Consider the following 24,174-nt stretch of genomic DNA (forward strand, 5'->3'; position numbering starts at 1 on the left):
AAACATAGCGATTGCAGAGTCTAGACAAAATCCTCGGCACACACTTATTGTTCTTTGGTACCATCTCCACCTGCCATACTGACTCCTGAGGATCCCCATCTAGAGTCCCCAATACCATCCAGATTCCTGTTCAACAAGGACCTCTGTTCCCTGGAAGAGCCTGATTGCCGCTGTTGAGACTCTCCATTTTTCTGAACCTGCTTACTCTCAGTCTATGCCTTCTTTGATGGTGTCTCATCCTCCGGTACCAACAAGGTCCCCATGCAGACACTTTGAGGGTACTGAAAAAGATTTCCAGTTGGTACCAACACAACTTTCCCCAGTGCCACCTCATCAGCCAACCAGCTATCAAACCTCTTTACTGATAAAGGTGCAGATACCATGCCAAAGCCTGGTATCATCTCGACCTCCAGTGCTGGCATCATCCACTCCCCCAGTGGATATGGGGAATGACACCTTATCTGACTCTGAAGTGTCTATACAAGGGTCCTCTGCTTTCCTGCCACCTTCTGTTAAGGTTCAACCTGAGGAGGAAACTCTCAGTGGGAAACACACCCATGGACCCTGGCAAGGACTACCATGAGCCCTTCCCTTTTTACTTTGTCCCAATTCAGTGAGCATATTGGAACCCCTGCGACCCATATAGTGACCACTTCTACCAGGTCCCATCTTGTAAGAGGGCATGTCAGGAGCAACAAACTGTTATTGAGCCTTGCTCCCCACGATACTTCTCACTGAGGAGCAGGTACTAGCTGAGGAGGAAGAAACACTTTCCCACAAGTGATCCTCCTCATCAGATGAGGCTGTTCTGTCTCCACCACCATTTTACTGTGATAATTTCAAGGCATTTCAAGACCTGGTGAAACATATAGTGGACAGTTTACAAACTCATTGGAGGAGATACAGGAACCAAAACATTCCATCAGACATCTTTCTTCCCTCCTGTCAAGGAACCAACTCCACCATGGGACCTAAACTTAATCCTTATCGCGTGGAGGAAACCCCGATTTTAAACCTATGGCAAATTGTTCCCTCCTTCATCTGTCCCTTTAAGATCTCATTTCTCATAGCCATCCACTCAGCTGTGAGGGTAAGGAAGCTTGGAGTCTTGATGGCTGACCTACGGTATATCGTGTTCTATCACGACACAATGACTCTACTTCCCCACCTCGCTTCCTTCCCAAGGTTTCCCATCAACCAGGAGATTTACCTCCTGGTGTTTTATCCTAAGACTCAGTCTTGGAGAGAAGAATCAAGCTTTCCCACACTGGATGCAAGCAGAACTCTTGACTTGTACCTAGACAGAGCTAGGCCCTTTAGGGATTCACCCAGGCTTTTCATCTCAATTGCAGAATGCATGAAAGGACAAGCAGCTTCCACCCAAAGACTATCCAAATTGGTTGCAGGATGTATCTTAATCTGTTATGAAGCCTCGGAGGTTCACCCGCCTCCAAGAGTTGTAGCTCATTCCACCAGTCTTCAATCTACCTCAGTAGCCCTGCTGAAAAACATACCTTTGAGATCTCTGCAGGACAGCAACATGATCTTCAGTACAAGTGTTTTCCCAGCATTACGCTTTTGTGACTGCGTCCAGAGCTGATGCAGCTTTTGGCAAGGCTCTTATATGAAAGTGTATAAAAGTTCATAAAATGTCACAAAAATAAATGTTCTTTTCTTTCCCTTCCCCATTTGTGTGTGTTTGTCTTGTTTTGTCTTCTAGAAAACTGTTTCGAACATCAACAGCTCCAGACGATCTAACTTCTTCTCTTTTCCCTAAAAAGGACAGTTATTACCTGTTTTGATACCATCTAAGAGACTGTTAGACGGGTGTTTTCCTTCTAAAAATTCTCTCCAGGCACAGGGAACAAAGGGATGATGTTAAAATTAAAGCCTTCCTTAATACTTCACATTTCAAATGCTTTAATTGTTTTTCCTACATTTCTGTAACTTTAATAAAAAAATAAAAATACCTTTTATGGCATGTTTTCCATGGCACCAAGCACGGAAAGGTCTCTGTATACCAAACCCCCAATTTGGTTTAAAACTGTTTAATGGTGGACAGTGACAGGGTCATGTTAACTCCTTTAATTCTTTGAGCCCATTTATTTAATCAAAATTAATGTAACAGGCACTTCCACTGTGGTGGTGGCAAGTCCCTACCTCATTCTTGCAAGAAACACCTTAGCCACATAAGCAATATGACTCCAGGAGAGTGATTCCTGTTTGTGATAGGCAAGCAGAGATAGGTGCCTCCCTGAGAGGGATGGGGTTTAGGACACACCCCTCTCCTCTGCATTTTCCATTGGCTAGCTTAGGCGGCTCTCCATCTAGCATGCTGTTTTTTGTGGATCTCATTCTTAGATGCCTTTCTGTCCCCATTCATTGTATAGGGAGCCGAGGCACCTAACTCAGGCATTATGGATTGTAGTGTTTGTTCCAGTGATTTTTCTAGGTCCCTACAAGTTAGGTTTTGTGATACTCGGTTCAGGGTGTTAAATATTTGAAAACTATGGACAGCTTATCTGGGTGTGGAGAAGAGTGAACCGGTTATGTACAAAATCAAAGTACACCTATAACTGTATTTGTATCAGTGTAGATCCATGTGCAGAATGTGACAATCTTGGGTACATATATATGTATATTTAAAGAGTAATTCGTTTTTGTTTTTCTCTTAAGGAAACTTGACAAAACATATGAAGTCTAAGGCACACAGCAAGAAATGTATGGATTTAGGAGTTTCAATAGGCTTAATAGATGACCAGGATGGAGAAGAATATGGTAAGGATTTTAAATCTTCATTTCTTTACTCCACCTTTGTATTGATTTGTTTTTCTTTCATCTCACATATCTAGCCTTTCTCACCCAACGCCTTTGACTTCTGTTAGAAGGAAATGCCACTGTGATGGACACCTTAGAAATATGACAGAGAGAGTAAAAGATACTAGAAAGACACATAAGCCACAAAAGGGATGGCATTTGCTAAAAGTCCATTGCTGGGAAATGTTCAAAAAATGCTACCCAGTTTAATATCACCAGTTATATCACAAGACCCCGATATATCTCAGAAACATAATTTTTCCTGCAGAACTTGCAGTTCCACATCACAAAATTTTCACATTTTTCACTGAAAATAATTTTGCTTAAAAACGTCAAATTTTAATACAAAAGTCTCTCAAAAATTGGACCAAATGTCAAATCTGCAATAAAATGCTCAAATTATGAACATGTTGCTGTAAATATTTTGTGCAGCTCATCCCAGAAAGCAATCAAGCAGTCACTGTGCTGCATGCAGAAGAAGACTGTGCTCTTGTAGCAGTGATTGTGTATATCACTAGATGGGTGATATGCAGTTAACAATTCTGCTGCTTTTCCACCTTCACCCTTTTTACTTTTTCATTAATAACGTGAACATCAGTAAAAGGCATTTATAACAATTGATAAAATTTGAACCGAATCCTGTATTCTTAAGACACTCAAAGCTGCCCTTGGAATAAGGTAGGAGGTTGTGTGTGTTCCAGAAATACAGAATTAGGGACATTGCAGATTTTGATTAGTTGAATAAGCTGGATCACTAGCACTAGCCAACTCTGAGAGGTAAAGCAGGACATTATTTTAGGACTTAGTTTTGGCTCTAGAAATTCATCAGCGTAGTGGTGGAATTCATCTCCCCACCCACCTGTTCTGCAGTAGGATCAGACATATTTTTGACTTCGGTATATTTTTCTTATTTACATTGAATAGTTTATTAGATTGTGGGGGAGGCTTTAAAGAGAAAAGTGGTGAAGAGTTTATTGAAAGAAGAAGAAAGGGTAATAGATTAATGCACATGCTCCCACTTGACAACCAATAGCAGACTAAGTGAATCAGCCTGAATTTAATTCTTAATAATGTTGAGAATGTGACTCAATGTTCTTCAGTTGGTATGACTCAGTAATATTCTAGTACAAAGGAAGCAACATTTGCCCTTTCTGAGCACAAATTGATTTATTCCTTCTGAAGACAAGGAAAAAACAAAGGTAATCTTTCTTATTTGACAACAAAATTAATGAATTAGTCCTCTTAGTAATTGAAGTACAAAAAGAAGTACCACAGAAAATATGCTGCCATTACATATTCACATCTATTTCTTACTTAGGAACAATTTTATTTCAAATGTTCAGTTTCCACACAAAAATAAAATAAAAAAATGCTGAACTGTTTTTTTTTTTTTTTTTTTTTTAAATACCATTCTGCAGCTATCATAATCTTATTTGGCCTTTTGTAGTATAGGTGATCAGGGATGTTCTATTCACTAGAGTGAAAAAACTTAAGTGATTGATAGGTTTATGTTTGCATTGTTAAATATCTCCCTTTATAGTAGTAAAGTTATGGTTTTGGATTTAAAATCATCATTAGTACTCAGGACAATTACATTATTTTTAGATTATTATTTTAATTATAACAGACTACATAGTAATTCACTAGCATATATTAGGGCACAACATTTTTGCAAGAAAATTACTAAAATGCTATAGCTAAATTTACTGAGATTTAAAAAAAAAATGAAATTCATTGAGATTTAGACATTAATTCCATTAGGCTCCTTTGAAAATCCTAGCCTGATCTGAAGGGTCCACTTGCCAAAAACTGCTAAAATCATTAATAGGTGCCCAAATACTAAGAGAAAACAAAGCACCCAGATAGATGGTGCATACTTCTCTTAGGGGAAGAAAACTTGATACCCAGTCTTTAACGAGACATAGCAAGGATCTGTCGTGTTTCATGTATATCTATGTCCCAGACGTAAGTTGACCTGAACATTTTTTTAGTATTCTCTGTAAAAGTTCTAATGTATATCAAAATTTACCCTGATAGTAGTATGTACTATATATTGTAGAGCGAGATGTATATTTTGCTCTATGTTCTACAGAGAAAACAATGCAAGTTTTGGGGAACAATTAAAATGTTTCTCTTTAAAGAAACTGACTCCACATATCTTTACTCTTGGAGTTGTGTGCCAGTACATGCAAGTGTAACCCATACACCTTCTGGGTGTGGTGTTCTGTCCCATCTAGTGGCACTGAGACCATTTAGAGAGAGAGAGAGAGAAAACGAGTCTGCTCTATAGCCTTAGCCAACAGCCAGTTGGCTTTTAGCTCATGCGGTAGAGGCTCATGCACTAAGTTCCAGAGGTCCCAGGTTCAATCCCACCTGCTGACAAGCAGGGTCTGTCAGCGTTATCCAAGCATATAGTACCTTCTAAAAGCAGTGCTCAAGACAAGGTTGTGAGCTTCGGGTATGCACTGTAAAGTGTTAAGATTGCATCAGTAAAGAAATGTATGTTGATTATATGCCAAGTTTTTTCTCTGCTTGCTGTTTGTACATTTAATTGCTGCTATTTCATCATAAGTTTTTTTAAACCCTTTATTAGTTTTATGTTTTTACTGTTGTGTAAAGTTTTATTTCTCATCAATATTCTCTAGTCTTTGTTTGTCCAAACAAAAGAGAGAGAATTATTTTGATGTATGTAACCACTCCACCTGAATTCATGAAGAATGTACAGGAACTCTCCCCTTGGGGCATGCAAAAGTAGTAAATGGTTGGAGTGCATCTCTCAACCCTTTTTGTTTCTTTTCCAAAGGCCACGTTCTTCAGCCTTTATTGTGTTCTTGTTGTTCCAGAGCAAAAACAGAAGGAAAACTACATATGAAACAAACATTTTAAAATTAATAGGAGAATCTCCAGTAGAGGTGGGAAATTGGGAAATATACTTGATATTTACCTCTGTTTACTAAGGGTAACCTTTTAAAAAGTGCCTGAGTCACTTAGGAGCCTATGTCTTGTTGAAAATCCATTTGCTCTGTTTTATTAAAGGTCTGTGGTGTTCTGTGGAAGAAATTAGCCATATTCTTTCGAAGAACCACATTATTAAGCTTCACCTCTGTCTATTACAAAATAAGAGTCTTTAACCTCTGAGTCCTGTGGCACCTTATAGACTAACAGATGTATTGGAGCATAAGCTTTTGTGGGTGAATACCCACTTCGTCAGATGCATGTAGTGAAAATTTCCAGAGGCACGTCCACCAATGTAATATACGCCATCATGTGCCAGCAATGCCCCTCTGCTATGTACATCTGCCAAACTGGACAGTCCCTACGTAAAAGGATAAATGGACACAAGTCAGATATTAGGAATGGCAATATACAAAAACCTGTAGGAGAACACTTCAACCTCCCTGGACACATAATAGCAGATTTAAAGGTAGCCATCCTGAAGCAAAAAAACTTCAGGACCAGACTTCAAAGAGAAACTGCTGAGCTTCCGTTCATTTGCAAATTTGACACCATCAGCTCAGGGTTAAACAAAGACTGTGAATGGCTATCCAACTACAAAAGCAGTTTCTCCTCCCTTGGTGTTCACACCTCAACTGCTAGAAGAGGGCCTCATCCTCCCTGATTGAACTAACCTCGTTATCTCTAGACTGATTCTTGCCTGCATATTTATACCTGCCTCTGGAAATTTCCACTACATGCACCTGACGAAGTGGGTATTCACCCACGAAAGCTTATGCTCCAGTACGCCTCTTAGTCTATAAGGTGCCACAGGACTCTTTGTCGCTTTTTACAGATCCAGACTAACACGGCTACCCCTCTGATATTTAACCTCTGAGTTAACACCGTTCATTTACAGTAACGGACCATGTAAAGTCAATGGAACTTAGACTCCAAAGTCACTTAGGCACTTTTGAAAATTTTACTCTAAATAATTTAGTATCATGTGTTTGATAAGCTAGAATTTAGTAACTGTACCATTTTTAAGTTGGGAAAAAGATTATTACCTCACCTTGCATGTACATTTAGATGTGTATAATGCTGCAGCACTATTTTTAAATTGATTAATTATTTTTAATAGAACTTAATGCTTATGCTGCACAGTAAGATCTGATACTACAATACATCTAAACTATGGTGTTACGCTTGCACTTTTATAGTGATTGAATCATGTTTATTATCTTTGGAGAAGTGTAAATCATCTGATTTCATCTAATAACATCAGTATTATTTGATTCTTTCACCTTCCACTACCTTGATTTTCAGTGGTGAATGTTTTATTTGTGTCAAATATGCTTTTTTTTACTTTAATAAATGACAGCTTTGCATGCTTTTATTTTTTACTCAAAGAGCTGACTGATTGTTAGAAGTGGCACGTTTATATCATAGGAACCAATGGTCCAGTTAACCCAGTATTCTTCCTCCAGCAACAGCCAATACCAGCTGTTTTAGAGGAAGGTGCAAGAAATCCAGGAAGGGACAATTGTGAAATGACTTGATCATAGAGGAAATTTCATCTTTCCCTTAGGCAATTAATTGTTCGCTTATGTCCTGAAGCAGCAGGGTGTCTATAGGTCTCATGTTATAATTTGTTATTCTAGCATAAGTAATAATGCATATTCTTATTGGCCATATACATGTCTAGACTTTTGTTGATGCCTACTTAACTAAGCTGTTGTCTCCAATAAAACTCGGTAGGTTTTTCCTTGGGTTAATCAGCTGAAATTAGTGTTTGGCATTTAAAGAAACTACTAGCTTTTTGTTTGAGTCTGACAATTAAAGTTTACTACTACTTATGTTATCCTACTAATACCAGCACTGATACCAGTATAAGTAGCCCTGTTCTTTAAGCTAATATCAGAGAGAGGTTGATTCTCACCTGGAAGTACTACACAGTTTAATATCAGCATATAGAAAAAGGAAGGGAAAGCTGTTGTAGATATTTTCCTATTGTGTGCACACACGTAATGCTATCCATTTTTCAAACAACTTGAGACACTGCAGTCATTACACTTAAGAATTTACAGGACTACAGTGTTCAGTAAAAGAGAACGAGAGTGAGATTCCCCCTTGCTGGGTAAGAATCTGTGGGATCAGAGCTTTTAACAGTGTTCTTTGTATTTGGATTTGTCATCATTTGGGTATTAGTAAATACTTTTTGGTTTCACCTTTTGTGTTCTAAACCATCCCCATGTCATTTTACCTTTCATCTTCTGATCCATGGAATGTTCTTGTCCCCAAGGGTTACAATGTAAGGAATGTTAATATCTGAATTCAGCTGTCAGCAGAAGTGAACCATTTAGTGTGACAAAATACAACTGGGGATATCCTTTTTGACCATGTTTGTTTTTACTTTGCAGTCTTTTTAATAAGATGAATTTGTATCTCTTCTGAACTGTAAACATTCTAGGCCTGATCCTGCCAAGTGCATATGAATGAGGTTGCTTGCCTGAATAAAACTACTCACAAGTGTAAGAGTTTGCAGACTTAAGTAAATCACCAGCTGCATTATACAAGTTATTTAACAATAAACTCCAGTGATGAGAAGAATTTGTGAGCAGTCTCTATTGCAGAAAGTTTTCATCCTAAAAATATTTGCTTTCCACACTGTAATTGTTAGATATTTTTATATGTATTATACACTGAACTGTAGTTTTCAAACAATATTACATGAGCCTTTGTAAAGATCAGATTTTTCCAAGTTAATTAGCAGTGTGTCATTTATCACAGTAGTTCATAAACTGATTTTCAAGGCTCTGGATTAGTTTAATGCTGTTTCATTCTGCGTTCTTAGTATACCTGCATAGAAAAGGTTAGAATAAATGAAAACCTCAGTAAAAATCGATTACTGATAATCTAGAAGAATCTAAAATTGACCTTTTTTTCTTTTCCAGGGAAGATTTTTTTTAAAAATAATAAACATGATTATTTTCTCAGCTTAAATGTATGTAATATGCATTCTAACTCTGCATCCTCTGACCTAGGAATAGAATGTTTGTGGGTAGTGGTAATTTACAATACAAGATTTACACAAGGCAGGATTATATGTGAATAACACTTCTTGTTTAAAGAAAAGAATGTGAGAAGCCATAAGCTCTTTTCTTTTTTTACGTAATTTCAGGTTCAAACATCTACAGCTGCTCATCTGAAGATCTTAAGTTTCTTCCAGCAGATGTCACTATGAGTCTGTCAGACAGTAATGAGCAGAGACTAATAGCTGAAGCAGTTTTTAAATTTAATCTTTAAAGTAAACCTGTGAGTTTACTTTAAAAAAATAGTAGTCCATCAAATTTAGAAATAGGTGCTAATTTTGTTTAATAATTTTCTTGTTAACATTTACCTGTAAGTCTGTAAAAGCTCTCTGCCAAGTAGTTTTAAATTGTCTCACTGTGGCATTTGAGATGTCCATTGCAAGACTGTAACACTCTTAACCTCAAATATGTACCTGCAGTACTATTAGAAAAACAGATCGGGTGGTGATGGTTTACAAAGGAGATGCTGCTGTATATTAATGATAATACAATGTAATATTTGAAAATATTTCCACCTATGTTGTCATAGTATACTATATCTTTCTTAAACTTGGATAAAGATTATAACTTTGAGAGTATGGAATAAATGCCTTAATTAGTTGTTAACGTAGATGTTCCCAGTTTGAGGTTTAAACACGTTCTGGAGAAAATAAACTCAGAGGCAGATACATTTATTGGAAATAGACTCAAGGCTGCAGGTAGAAGTGTTTATCAGCCCAGGATATTATTCAGCAAGTAAGAAGTACCTTCAATTTCTCATAAGCAGAGCTGTTACTGACACTTGTAGCTAAGATTGCCTAACATTTTCCATTATAATTCCCTGCTTTCAGGTGCATATAAACTTTGCCAAACATAGCCATGTGGGCAGAAATTTTCCATGCTTGCCCTCTGCCTCAAGCTGAACAATTTTGGAAAGTTTCAGCAAAAGCAGTTCCACCCTTTTAAAAAACGAGGTTAAGGAAAAATCATAGTTATGCTAATGTTAAATGTATTTTTTCCCCAACTGTTTCTTTGAAGAGTTCTAGTGCCTCCCTGCTTTGTAGCAGGAGCTTGGAATTTGACAGGGGAATAGTCCTTGGGTCTTCTCCTTCTCCCATGAAAATTTACCCAGATATGGTCAAGTTATAAGCCCCTGAACTTTGCCATTTGATGTTAGTGGGAAGTTACTTACACGACTATGTGGCTGTAGGACCAGGCCCTGAAAAGTCAAATCAGACACCATGCTTATTTCTGACAATATCAGAATCAATATTGAAAAATTATAAATTTAGACTATGAAAACATTTGCTGTGATGCCTCATGTAAATATTATTACTAAAATGAACAGCATTTTAAAACAACTATATGTAATAAGGATTCGAGCAGGAAAAATATTTAAAATAAATAAAGGGCTTACAAAAGTGTGTAAAGAAATGCTTAGTATTATCTACCTCAGTCCTATAGTTTGTAGCATCCTCAACCGGTAAGAGCAGGGCTGGAGTTAGTCAGCCTTAGGCTCTCTCAGTAATGGGCATATTAAGATGCTAATAATTCCAACTAATGCTGCTGTGCTGAGGAACTTTAAGCCTTTTCTTTCCTTCTTGGAGCTAAAATGCCATTATAGCAACTAACTAATCAATACCATGGTCAAAAATACTAATCTGATTGGCAGGCCAAGGGCATAAGGACAAAATGAATCAAGAGGGTTTACCCATAAAGCTAGTGTACTTCAATAAGTAGGATTAAAAACTCAATTTTACTAACTATGATTATAGCTGAAGTACTAGCAAATCTACAGTGAAAAGTTATGTCAGTGTTTCTATTAAATCATTGTTTGCAGTTAACTTCCTGAAATTTTCATTTATCTGGCTGGAAGGTTCAGGTCTCGTTTGTGGTCTAAGGAGCACATTCTTTGGAAAAGTTTGAGGGGGGAAATGGTGGTTCCGCCATTTTTTGAGGGAGAACAAAACATCCTCATTCCCCCTCTCCAAATATTTTTGCCATTATAAAATATTCTTGAGGTTGATTTTTTTTAAACAGTTTTTGTGCTAAAATGGTGGGGGGTTAGAACTTTGACTACGAAATAATCTTTATAGAACAGAAGAGCCGTGAAAAGTTAGACTAAAAACTAGTTTTGTATTTGCAACATTATTAGTGCTTGAAAATCCCAGGATAAGCATTTGCAGATCTTCGGATACTAGTTTTTAGGCACGTTCACCAACGTTCTAAGCAAAGGACGTCTGGAGAGGCTAACTCAGGTGCTCAGTGAACATATATGTCTGCTGAGGTACACATGGCAAAGGAGCCCTGCTCTTTTCAAGACTGAAGAATGTATGCATATTTACTTCAGTGGGCTTTGGATCAGGCCACCCTATCAATAAAGAGAATCTGCTTTATTAATTTTGGACATTGAGCAGGATAGAGCCTTTTTCTTCTGTAAAATACATAGGAATTTCAATTGCAAAAAAACCCCTCTTAAAGACCATTCGATTTGCACAGTTAAGTCGGGAAATACAATTAAGTTTGTGCTTCCATAAGATCCCTTGGCTCATTCAGTACCCGTCTCCCACATGTAAATGGTGCATGGACCCATAAATACACAGTAGTACAACATAGTGGAATGTTACCCATGCATATCTAAGATGTTAGAGGGATCTATCATTTTTTTTCTTTGAGAGAATATTAAATCACATAATTAGACAGGGTCAAACTGCATACATGTAAGAGGGCAGAGTTAAGAAGGGTGCATGAAACCTTAATTTTCACTTATCATGAGTGCTTTACACAAACATCCTTCATGTTCTCCAAATAGATTTTTTTTCCTTTCTTTCTTTTTGCTGTAGTAGACACTATTTTAACTAAGCTGGATTCTTGAATTGGTTATTTTGTGACCAAGACAAAATGTGCTGAAACATTTTAAGCAAATTGTTAAATATTTAAACACAATCATTATAACAATGCTAATCTTAAAATTTCCTATATTGCTTTACAAACTTACACTGATATCCACAGCAAAATGCAAACAGCTCTTCCGATGTATCAACTATTTAATAACAATATTATACAGAACTTAGGTCAGCAAGCAAATAATAAATTTTTCCTACTAAAATTTTACAGGGAACTTAAGTAGGCAAAAAGCAATTACCAAAGTTAGAATTGGACCAAGACATCTTGGTTAACAAGCCTCAGCTTGCAAAAAAGGTGCCATAGGCTCTTTCAGTTACAATAAGTGGTCACAGCCTCTGTTTGACATCTCTTCCAAAGACTACACCTTGTTACTAAAAACCTGTAACCTTCATGGTTCTTCCCCTCCACGTAAGAAGAAAGCAGCAACTGATACAATATTATCACAAGTAACATCACTAGTATTAGATAATACTCCAAGCATTCATTAATTACAAAAGCTCCTGCACCTATCAGTGCAGGGATCACGCACACATGGCTAAAAAGCATAGTGTTCCTTTTTGCATTGCCAAAAGAACTTGAGTTATTTTTTTTCATCTGGTGTTCTGAAAACAGTGTGGGAGTAATGGAACCACACTCATCCCTGTCAGGTTGCTTATAATGCAAGCTTCTGGCTCTAGGTCTACACTTTTAAGCAGAAGCTGGCATGGCAAACTCAAATGATGGAGGGAAATAGGGAAACAATGGGGGAGAGGGGAATGATATCCCCACATTAAGCCCTGCATTTAAGGAATCAGTGTCCCCTACATGGTTCCCCCTTTTTTGTTCCACTTTTTGATGATGGGAGATTGAGGCATATGCATAAATTTACAAAATATTGACTTAGGTCCTATATTAACAGTATTTCACTGTGCGATCCATACTACTTTTAAATGTGTGTTTAGAGAAGGTAATTTCTCACAATGAAGTAGGGCATTTTGGCCTAATTACTTGGGGTCGCTTTTAGTCCTTATATAATGATATATTCTGTGCACATCAATGTAGTCACCTCCAAAGTGCTTGCAACCCCTCCCATCTTGGTGTCATCCACAGAGTTTATACTCATTCTCTCTATTCCATAGTCCAAGTTATTAATGAAAATATTGAATAATATAAGACCCAGAACTGATCCCTACAGGATCCCACTAGGTATGTCCTCTGTCTTTCAACCAGATGTGCACTCACTTTATAGTAATTTAATCTAGACCATATTGTCCTAGTTTGCATATGAGAATGTCATGTTGGACTGTGTCAAAGCCTTACTAAAAATAAAGATATATCACATCTAGTGTTTTTCCTCCAATCCACTAGGCCAGTAACCCTGTCAAAGAAGGAAATTAGGTTTGTTTGGCATGATTTGTTCTTGAAAAATCCATACTGGTTATTCCTTAAAATCCTATTATTTTCTAGGCACTTACAAGCTGGTTGCTTAATAGTTTGTCCCAGTATCTTTCCATGTATCAAAGTTAGGCTGACTGATCTGTAATTCCCAGGGTCGTCCTTGTTCCCTTTTTTAAAGATAGGTACTATGTTCGCCCTTCTCCAGTCCTCTGGGACCTCTGGGTTCTCAAAGATAATCGCTAATGGTTCTAAGATCGCTTCAACTAGTTCTAGTACTCTAGGATGAATTTCATCAGGCCCTGCTGACTTGAATACATCAAACTTATCTAAATATTCTTTAACCTGTTTTTTCACTATTTGCTTGCATTCCTCCCCTCTTCCCCTCCTCCCCCCTTGTTAATATTAATTGTGTTGAGCATCTAGTCACCACTGTCTACTGCCCGAGGTGGCCAACAAACAGTCTCCTTCCCCTGGAGGAGCCAGTTCTCCTCCCTCCTCTGGTGCTGCTGTAGTCATCCTTAGTTGGCTAGCATTCTCTGTCCCAGAGGTTTCCACATACGTCCTGTCAATGAAGCCCTTGTGCTCCTGGTTACTACGCAGACAAGCCATCTCCTTTTGCAGCTCTTACCTGCTTCCTGAGGGACTCCACCAACAGATACCTCTCACAAAGGTCATCTGCCTGGCATTCATTGCTGTAGACGCGCAGTCTGCATTCCCAGCAAGACCAGGCCAGAGTGGAAGCCTGCAGAAATTGCTTTCTTAGGTGCATGATATTGTTTAAAGATTCCCCTCCTCCCTGAAACACATGAGTGAATAGGAAGTAGCATCCTAATCCATCCCCTCCCCAACATAATCCATCTTTTAAAATTACTCAGAATGGTGAAAAACACACTTTTCAAAGAGAGATAGGGATAGGGAGAGCTCGGAAGAAGGAAGAGCTAAGGAAGTTTTAAAGGTCAACATTTTCATAACTGGATGTAGAATATCTAGTTTTGAAAATCTTGGCTTTACTTTTTTTTAAATTATTCATTGGGTAATGGGGTCTGAGTCTTCCTAAGTAGCATTGGGGTATGGAGAGGCAAAGGAAGGAGAGATCCATTTTAATGCTAATTAATAATGGTAATAAATAATTACATACATGTCCCTAGTTCACATATACATTATGACCGATATATCATAGGAAGTCTCTGGCACAGCCACAGATAGAATGGCTAACCTTACATCTGGCATTTTCTAGCCTTTGGGTGCTTGACTCTGCAACTGTTTTTGAGAACTACTTACGCATGTGAAGTTATTTTTTTGTCTACATGTTTGCAGGATCCAGACCATAGTTTGTACATTTACAACATATTTTTTATAATGGTAACTCAAAATCCACACTCAAATTCCCACAGTTCAGAAAGGGAGCACATAAGCATAAGAAGAATCTGGTTCAATAATTGTAAATCTTTAGGGACCATACTAATTAGCCCAAACAGAAGTTTAAAATATCAAGTATTTGTTAAAGTGCTGAGCTTAAGTCTTCTGCAGACATCTGTGTGCAGTTCCATAAGCTAATGCAACCACAATAATTCTATCACAGGAAATCGAAGAGCTATAGAAAATATATATTTTGTTGTCAGTATGACAATTTCTTTTGAGTCTTAAAGTCTGTTTTTAAAAACAGAGTATTTCAATAACAAAAGCTTAAAATATGTGTAGTTAAAACACTGGTGTTCCTACTGCTGTTCATTTGAAGTATTTCATCTTATCCCCTAAAGGTAGAAAGCTTAAGTAGCAATTAGCAATAGGCTTTGAGTCAAAGGTTGTGACAGTATTTGCCACTGAAGTTGTGGGGGGGAAGGAAGGTCATAGAAAGTAGTATTAGGTTAATATATGTGTATATATAGTGATTAGTATATTCCAGAACAAATCAGCTATCCACAGGTATGAATGCTTACACCAAGAAAGAACTCAAAGGGTGAAATCCAGAAACTGACTGCTTTCTTGCTTTTACACAATACACAGTGGGAATTTATGTACTAGAAGCGCCAGTTTTAAATAGAGTTTTTCCTCAATATTTTTTTTAAGAATGTTTTAATTCTTCCTTATGTATTAAGTATGTTCTTGGTTCACATCTTCCTGGCTCACAATACTTGAATGCCATGATATTTTAAAACATTAGTGTTATAATAGAGAAGATTGCAAAAACCAAAAAAAAAAAAAAAATGAGGACACATCTCTGCTTTGGAGAGTAATGTAGACACAGGTCTTTTATGGTCTCATCAGATTGTTATTCATGATGTGTATTATCATAGAAGCACCAGTCATGGACTCTGTTGTGCTAGGTGCTGTACAAACACAGAACAAGGACAGTCCCTCCTGTCCTTCTAATCTTAGTAAAGTCTGAAAAGAATGGTAATGTATATTTAATAATATGAAAATTGAGGGGGGAACTCACCTAGGTATAAGAATCTGAAGATATATAAATATCTGTGTGTGAGAGTGAGAGTCCAGTGTAAGAGGGAGTCTTTCTTTCAGAAATCTGTGAAATGAATAAAAATCTCTTGGGATTTTGGACAAGACAGGGAACCTAGGTATTAAGTCAAATTAAGAGGTTGGAGACAATTGGGGAATTTATGAGCTAACACCATCCTAAACTCTACCACTTTTCATAGTCAAGACAAGCCTATTTGACTCTCATTTTGTTTGCTGCATAGGTGTGAGGATCCAGTCAAATTAATTCAGATAGATTTACTTACCTATAGGACTTACAAATACAGTTTACACCAACATTTGTAGGAAAGGTGATCTCTGGATAGGGAGAAGAAGAGAAGCAGTATGACTCCTCAAAGAATACTTATGCAATGTTGGTACAGGGATAATGCCATCTCCCAGACAGGTGCGATCCCCTCCCCCCCCCCCCCCCCGGATACTACTAAAAAGAGAATCCAGACTGAGTCCCCAGCCCCAAAACTTCAAAAATCACTGACCCACACATTATGATGAAAGTCAGAAATAAAGAAAGTCATAGGTCACTCTGGAGGTATCATGTGTAAAAAAGTCTCCCTTATAGCTGTAGTGGCATTAAAGCTGATGGATCCAATTAAGAACCTAAATGTATGGTTTTGGATGTGGTTTTGTTTCGTTTTGGATTTTTTTGTCCCTTAAATTAATTATGCAAAGTTTTTGATTATCCTTTTAGGAAATGGAGATGAGAAAGTAAAGGAAAACCATAAAATGTGTGATGACTGATTAATAATGTATGTAACTATTCTTCTATTGAGCATATTTGAGGAATGGGCTTTTTACAATTAATTTTTCCAAGAACGATTTTTTTTTCTCTTTGAAGAACAGTTTTGTCTTCAGGTAAAAATTGTAAATGAAGACTGGCTAAAACGTAATCAGATTTTTCCACTAACATGATTCTTATGACATGGTAGATTTAAAGTGGCTTTATTAGATTATATTTCTAATGCACAGATTACTATCTAGGATGCAAGGGCTGAATCATTACACAAAGAATTATTTAAAAGACTCAGTTAGAGCTCTTCCATATCCTAATCCTACTACTAATTAAAAGCATAAAGGCTTGACATGTTGAGAGGTAGCTCTAATGATATAATTTTTTAATCTAAAACTCAGTTCTTATGTTTTTCTGTGATATGCATGTTTTGTTTGTGGTTTCATAGCTGGATAGAGTAATGGTAGTAGGTCTTAATTCTTATTAAGGTCTGGGTTTTTTTTTTCATAAGTCATTCATCTTGACAGTAAGTTGTCTGTGTAAATTCCCTTAAACAGAGGCTCTTTTTGAAATTTTAACACTAAAACCAGACATCCTTGAATATTAGGTTTTTTTCTGAGCCAAATGCTGTTTTGTGCTGATATTTTCTTTGGAGAGCTCAGCAGACTGACATTTAATCCAATATAAAATAAAATATTAGTGTATCGAAGCAGTTCGTCTTTTGTCAAATATGATCCAGCCAGTTTGGCTTGGAATCAGATACAACAGATGGGGTTTCTCTCTTTACTAAAGAAAATTCTTCTCTCTTCCCAAGGTATGATACAAAAAAAATGAATATCTGTAGTTTAGGTTACCAACTAAAACTGATTAAGAGCTTGATTTCTGAATGATGGGCAAAGACAGTGGTGTCTGTTCAGCTTTTAGACTTAAAGTCAATGGGACTTCTCATGTGACTAGAGTTACCTGCCTACTTAAGTGTTTGCAGAATCAGGGCTGTTTTGAGCACTAGTTGTCATTTAACTCCTAGTACGTTTGGTTGATATTAATAATGCTTTAACCACTTTTTTCTTAAAGTGAAGAATTCTGGTAGAATCTAATTTTAGTCTCTCCTGCCCCTTAACTAGACACATTTCTGACTAGCACTTTCCATTCTTTTTTTGTTTGTCTCTTTCAAAAGATTATGTAGTAGTGATTCATACTAACTGCAAGGATGCCCACCTATGAGTCAGTAACAAACTTGAGAATATCCCACTGGTAAGCTTGGCAAACAAATCTGTCATCACTAGAAACTTAATGAACCTGGAAACCAATTCCCTCTACCCCCTGCAAAATTTATATAGAGAAGATTTAAGGGGGGAAATTGCAGTCTTACAGGCATGAGAAAAATGCATAAGTAAAAGATACAGGATTAGCGTAAGTGTGCCTAATGATATACTTTGGAAAATGGAAGTGTAGAGCCCTTGGTTGTTTGTGGCTTAGTAGTGGAAAGTAGCTGATGCACTTGTGTTGTACTTTGAGTGTTGGGTGATAGACATTTGTGATTCTGTTTTGTATCAGCATTACAATTCAAATGATATCAAGTTGTCTTGTCCTATTCCCCCATAGCTGATAACTCTGATAGAAAAACTTTGCTAGGTCTTCAGTGGAATAACTATTTTTCTAATTTTTTTTATTGGGTCTATTTTACAGGTGAGAAGCAAAGGTTTGGCTGTGATCGATCAGGATTTGATGTGGAAGATTCTGATGGCCCGGAGGACGATGACAATGACAATGAAGATGATGATGAAGACAGCCAAGCTGAATCAGTCCTATCTACAACCCCCTCAGTTACAGCCAGCCCTCAGCATCATCCATCTAGAAACATCCTACAGGAGACCACAAGTGCTGATGAAGACATCAGAATTACAGACTGCTTTGCTGGGGTCCACACAGACTCTATGGATGGTCTACCTAAAGCACTACTTACAAAGATGACTGTACTCAGTACATTGCAATCAGACTGCAGGAATACCAGGTCACCAATAGCAATTGCACATCAAGAAGCAAAAGAAGAGAAAATACAAGACAAGGAAACAAGTATAGAGCCTACCATCTCCCCTGGCCCTTCTCCTAGATCTCCATGTCATCAGATGTCTGTAGATTATCCAGATACAGCAGAAGCTTTGGGAAGTTCTGCAACACCAGCTACCGTTGTTACAAAGGTTAGAGTATTCAATTTAAGGGGAGAAGGGAGACTTGTATTTTAAATCCTTCTCAAGAGCTGTGTATTATCTATCCTTATTTTGGTGATTTTTCTAAAAGCCATCTAGTTTCCTTCCTTATATTTTTCATACATTTTTTTTAAAAGAATTCCAAGTGCAGGAGCATAGTAATAATATAGAAACACTTAGTTTTTACCCCTCTTCCCCCCCCCCCCCCCAAAAAAAAGTGTGTAGATTAGATTGTATCTCCAGGACTAAAAGGATTAGTTATAACATGGTTCTTTAGTTTGGAATTAATTGAATGTACTGTTCAGACTAAATAGTGGTATATACCAAATAGACTTAGTGCTAGAATAGAATGCCATGTTCCAGGATCCAAAAAACCTGCACAATAGTTGCCCTTGTTCAATACCAAGGACTGGGAAGAGCGGAAGAGCACAGAATTACTAATCTCAGGCTATACAAGAATTAAGACATATATTCAAAGTTTCCAGCCCAGTGCACTGTCACCTAGGCAAAAGGATTAGTTGTTGGGAACAAGACCACATCAACAGGAGGCAGCTCCATTGTGTCTCTCTGGAGCTTCACCTGCATATGCCATACTGGGCAAGATGCTCGGGTGATACATGTGCCATGCTGATGGAATCCTGAGGGATTTACTCCTGGGGGGGGATTCTGCACCAAAAATTTAAAATTCTGTGCACAATTTTAAGATTCTGCATATTTTGTCAAAATAACACAGTGTAATCACACCAGTTTCAATTATTTGGTAATTTATTTCAAAATACCTGTCAGCAAGTATGTCTATAACAATACAGACAAAAAAGATTCAGGAAATGTTTTTTGACAAATAAATTCCTTACTAGGCATGTTAATACAGAAACTATAAAACAGAAACTTATTTCCCACGCCCCTCAGAAGCAGGACAAAGGCTTGGGGAAGTCAGAGTAATGGAGGATCTCAGGGAGAGGGAAGTAATCGCTGGGAAGGAGCCTGGGAATGAACCTGGAGGGTTGTTGGGTGTGGGTGGAAAAAGTATGGAACAAGTTTTTTGGCGGGGGGGTTTGTGGGGCAGGGGGTGGGAGGCGAGATTGTTAAGGAGTTGAAGTCTCCCCCATGCAGACCTTGGCTGATCCCTAGCCTCTCCCATTCAGTCAGACACCTTTGCCCTTGTCCTTACGTGTTGCTGCACCACCACTCCCCCATGTCCTCATGTGTCCCTGCACCCCCCCTCAGCCACCTCTCTTCCATTCCCCCCATGGGTCCCTGCACCTCAACTCCCATTCAGCCTCTGGTTCAATGCTGTCACACCCTGGCCTCCTATGCCCTGCCCCACTCTGTCCCTCCCACTAGTCCTTCTGAAACCCAGTCTGTGATGACCCCCCGCCCCCCCAGCAGGCCCCCTTGACTCCTCACCTGGCCCTGCAGGCAAGGCCCTGTGAGGAACGCAGCCACTGCTGCCTTCCTCTCCAAAGCTGGCTTCTCCGGCCCTGAGCTGGCTGCCCTCTCTTCTGGCACAACAGCAGCGCCTCTCTGACACGATGTTTTCTGTGTGGGGGGGGAATCTGCGGGGGATATGAATTCTGCATGTGCAGAGTAGGAGTAGGGATCGAGCGAACCAGCCTCTAGCAAACTGAGGAAAACACATATGGGAAATGGCAATTTTCAGCATCTTATAACTCAGCCAAATGGTGATGGCATAAGGCACCTGCCTCCTTGATCTCTGCAGTAACCTGACATGTAAGGTAGGGTCACAGGGTAGCCCTATTAGTAGTAGTAGTAGTATTGCAGTTGCCCCTAGAAGCCCCAGTTGCAATGGGAGCCCCATTGTGGTAGGGATACTCTCATCCTGTGAGTTTGTACAGCCTATATCAAACTGTTTACAGTCTAAATAGACAAGACAGACAAGGAGTGTGAGAGGCACACAGAGGCGAAGTTAGCTGTCCACGACCATACAGCAGGTCAATGGCAGAACTGCGACCAGAACCCATGTCTCCCAAGTCCCAATTCAGTGCCCTCTCCATTTAACCAGGTCAGTTTATGATGATAATACTTTATCGTCATCCATCTCTTTTCATTCTAGTCTTCCAGATTAAAATCCTGTATCAACAAATGCATTGTAGCATTAGCCTTTCAGTGCAGAGACCGTAAAGCTGCTGATGTGTGGCTAAATAAATACCCCCAGGAGAGGATGATGCTTGTAGATCTGGATGTCCAGTGACAAGATACCACAGTAGTTAATCCCCAGCCAAGAGCTGATTTTCACAATGAATTTACTATAAGGGAAATGCCAAAATGCTTGTTAAGGATTAACACAAGAGAGAAAGCAGATGTACTAGACTTAGAAAAGTTTTATTAAAGGGTGAGGAGCAGGAGACATAGTCAATAATTGTTCAAGTCATGAGCTGCATTGTGAACTGATTTGTTGCAACTTCCTAAAGGGAAAGTAGGCTGTAATTCAAACTACCTCCTTTAGAGTATTTGGATTTTAATTTAGCTGCACTGGCACTCTTAATATTGAAATGTTTTTGCTGTTCTTTCGTAGAGCACACCGTCTGTAGGGCTTCCCTCACCACCCGTGGACCAAAGCACACAGACAACAATGGTGGTTCCTTCAGCAGCCTCACCCTATCCTGACATCCAAGAAGAGAAGCTGCATGCCACAGAACTGACAGCTCCTCTGACTCATTTATTTAGCCACCTTCCTTTGCACTCACAGCAGCAAGCCAAGACACCTTATGGTATGATTCCAGTAGGGGGAATTCATGTGGTTCCTGCTGGCCTAGCCACGTACTCCACATTTGTACCAATTCAAGCTGGGCCAGTGCAACTCACCATTCCTGCAGTTAGCGTGATTCACAGAACTACAAGTGCGCTTGGTGACACAGCATGTGCAGTCTCTGCCACTGCAAATCCACTAGGAGTTGCTGAAGTGAACAGTGTTGTGCCATGTATTCCAATAGGTCAGATTAACGGGCCAGGCATCCAGAGTCTGAGTGCACCAAGCTTACAACCTCTTCCACCATTAGGCATGGAGACAGTGAACATATTGGGCCTGGCAAATACAAATATAGCCCCTCAAATACATCCTTCAGGACTCACGCTAAATGCTGTGGGACTACAAGTTTTGACTGCAAACCCTTCTCCTCAGAGCAATCCCAGCCCTCAGACACACATTCCAGGCCTGCAAATATTGAATATAGCACTGCCTACGTTGATCCCTTCAGTCAGCCCCGTAACTACAGATGGGCAAGGAGTTCCAGAAACACCAGCTTCCAGTAATAAAGCCTGTGAAATTCACCAAGAGCGCACTCCTGTGAGTTTTTCTGCAGCTGACATCAATCCAATCACTAGTGCTGTATCTCCTCAAGCGGCACCTACGGTCCAGTGGTACAACGTAAAAAAAGTTGCAGAGCCTTTTCCTTCAAAGGAGTACGAAAGACTTGATGGTCCTGGAAAAACAAATACTGAAAAGGCTGACCCAGTAAATCATGTCAAACCAAAGTGTGATGTCATTTCCATTCAGGTCAAAAGGGCTTCCACCTCAGAACCCCTCTTGAAGGTGAATTCTGAAGTTTTAACCAAGTCCCCCGTCCATCAAACTGTCTCTCCAAATAGACAGGTACATAGGCCAGCAGGATTGCCACGAAGGCAGAATACTGTACAGTTTAGTGATGGCAGCAGTGATGATGAGGACAGACTTGTAATAGCAACCTAGATTTTTTTTTATTAGTATTATTATTATTATAACACTTACAGGTTTCTTTGCAAACCTTCCTTTCCTTAAAGCACATTTTTCTGACACAAACTCATTAATAATCTTTGTGCAATCATGAACTCGACCAATAATTGTTGTTTCTCGTCAGCTCCAGCCATTCTTGTACATGTTGTATAGACAATTGTGCCTTTTTGGAGTTTTATGTTTAGAAACCTGTACAGATTGTTGAAAATATATATAAATATATATATAAAATATGTATATTAAAACCAGGTAGTTGCTTGTGTTTAGTAAGTAAAAACATCTTATGTCAGAAAAACTAAAATGATTAAATTATATGTTGCACTGTTAAATGTAAATTTTTATGGCTGTGGGGCAAAGTTGCTGTGTACAGATCTAGTATGTAAAACTCCATATTTATTGTATCCATATTAGTCTTGGAACAAGGGTCTGTCCATCTTTCTTGTGTAAGACAGTAGCTTTACACTTAAAACAGAATACAGTATCTGTGTTATGAAATATTACAGTAAAATTTTGTTTACTGACTTTACCATTGCTTATGTTGTGCCTTCTTGATACTAATCAGTGATTAGTGAGCTGCCTAGATCACTTATTTTAATACAGCCCCCATAATTGGCTTTCTATTTTGAAACTACTGATCAACTGCCTGCAACCGTGGTTAAAGAGTGAATTAACAGGTGTTTCATGCTCTCAGGAAGCAAATTCCTTTTTAAAATTCCTGTAGGGAACGTATTTGCTTCTAAATTTTTCATATTTATTATCAAAGGCTGAATGTCAAAATAAGCCTTTTTTCACTTACCAAAAATGACAAGGTTGGAGGATAATCTTGTTTTTTGTAACTTTGAACGATAAAGCCACATTTTAATGAAACTAAAATATAGTTGAGCAACAAAAGAATAGTTTGTGTCTTCTTGCTTGTAGTATCACTAGTGCAAGTGGCAAAAAAATGATGCTGCAGCAGTGAGGGTTTTGCAGTACAAGTTGTCAGGACACTTCCTTAGCTTCTAATAAGTATTTCATTTCACAAAATTATTACTTCCAGCAGTAGGTGGCTAATTTTGCCTTAAATACAGCTTCATCTTATTCATTCAGGAAAAAGAAAATAAGTTGGTGCATACAATTAACTTGCCCCAATTCCAACAATCTCATTGTAAGCATACAAGATATGGAACAATTCCAAAATATTGGAAGTGAATGAGATTCTGGGCATGCACAGTGCAAGCAATTTAAAGTTACCAAGAGACCTCTTAAAGCCTTGAAGAGTTTCAAGAGAAGAGAAGACGCTATACAAGTCTAAGCCATCCTAAATTTGGAATTATCCTGAAATTGATGCGATTAAAAAAAAATAAATCTTTCAACACAAAGGGCTTCATTTTTTCTTTTTAATAAGTGTATGAAGAGGGTTAAAAAGAGCATTTTAGAAAACAGCAGATTTATAAAGCCATTTTAATTGTATTCAAAATTCAGTAGAACAAAGTAATAAAATTGATAAGCAACTTTTCTGGTGAAAGTAAAGATGATGTGTGCATATGTAATGATGATTGAGAAACTTGAAAAATCACAAGTAAAACTGAATGTTAGCTGGGTGTTGCATTGCTCACAGATTTATTCCTGTAAATTACAACAACAATTTTTATCTCACATTGCTCTAAATTCAAGTGCAATATTCTATCCCTTAGCTGTTTCTCTGTTTTTGTATTTTACTCACATTGTCTACTATATTGCAGCACACAGTAATGAAATAATGCAATGAATACAATGTTGGCCTTTGACTTTAAGAAATAGCATTTACAGAATAAGAACATATCAATGTGATTGTTTTTTCTAACTGCTGTGTATTACTGCAATTAGTTGACAGTTACTCACTTTCTCGTAACTGCTGTTCTTCGAGATGTGTTGTTCATG

General features: G+C 38.2%; 1 protein-coding gene across 4 annotated transcripts in view; it reads left to right on the forward strand.

The window, feature by feature from the left end:
* The window catches only part of HIVEP1 (human immunodeficiency virus type I enhancer binding protein 1), a 169,786-nt gene extending 146,988 nt beyond the window's left edge, over positions 1 to 22,798 (forward strand). For all 4 annotated transcript variants that reach the window (XM_024199146.2, XM_026660175.1, XM_024199147.2 and 1 more), the window contains 3 exons: positions 2,677 to 2,778; positions 18,019 to 18,530; positions 21,076 to 22,798. In XM_024199146.2, the coding sequence (XP_024054914.2) occupies positions 2,677 to 2,778; positions 18,019 to 18,530; positions 21,076 to 22,248 (1,787 nt within the window). In that variant the 3' untranslated portion in view covers positions 22,249 to 22,798. The remainder of the gene's footprint in view (positions 1 to 2,676; positions 2,779 to 18,018; positions 18,531 to 21,075) is intronic.
* Positions 22,799 to 24,174: the final 1,376 nt, after the last annotated feature.

This window comes from Terrapene carolina, unplaced genomic scaffold, assembly GCF_002925995.2.
Source record: "Terrapene carolina triunguis isolate 2854851 unplaced genomic scaffold, T_m_triunguis-2.0 Scaffold58, whole genome shotgun sequence".
In the NCBI taxonomy this organism is placed as follows: domain Eukaryota; kingdom Metazoa; phylum Chordata; order Testudines; family Emydidae; genus Terrapene; species Terrapene triunguis.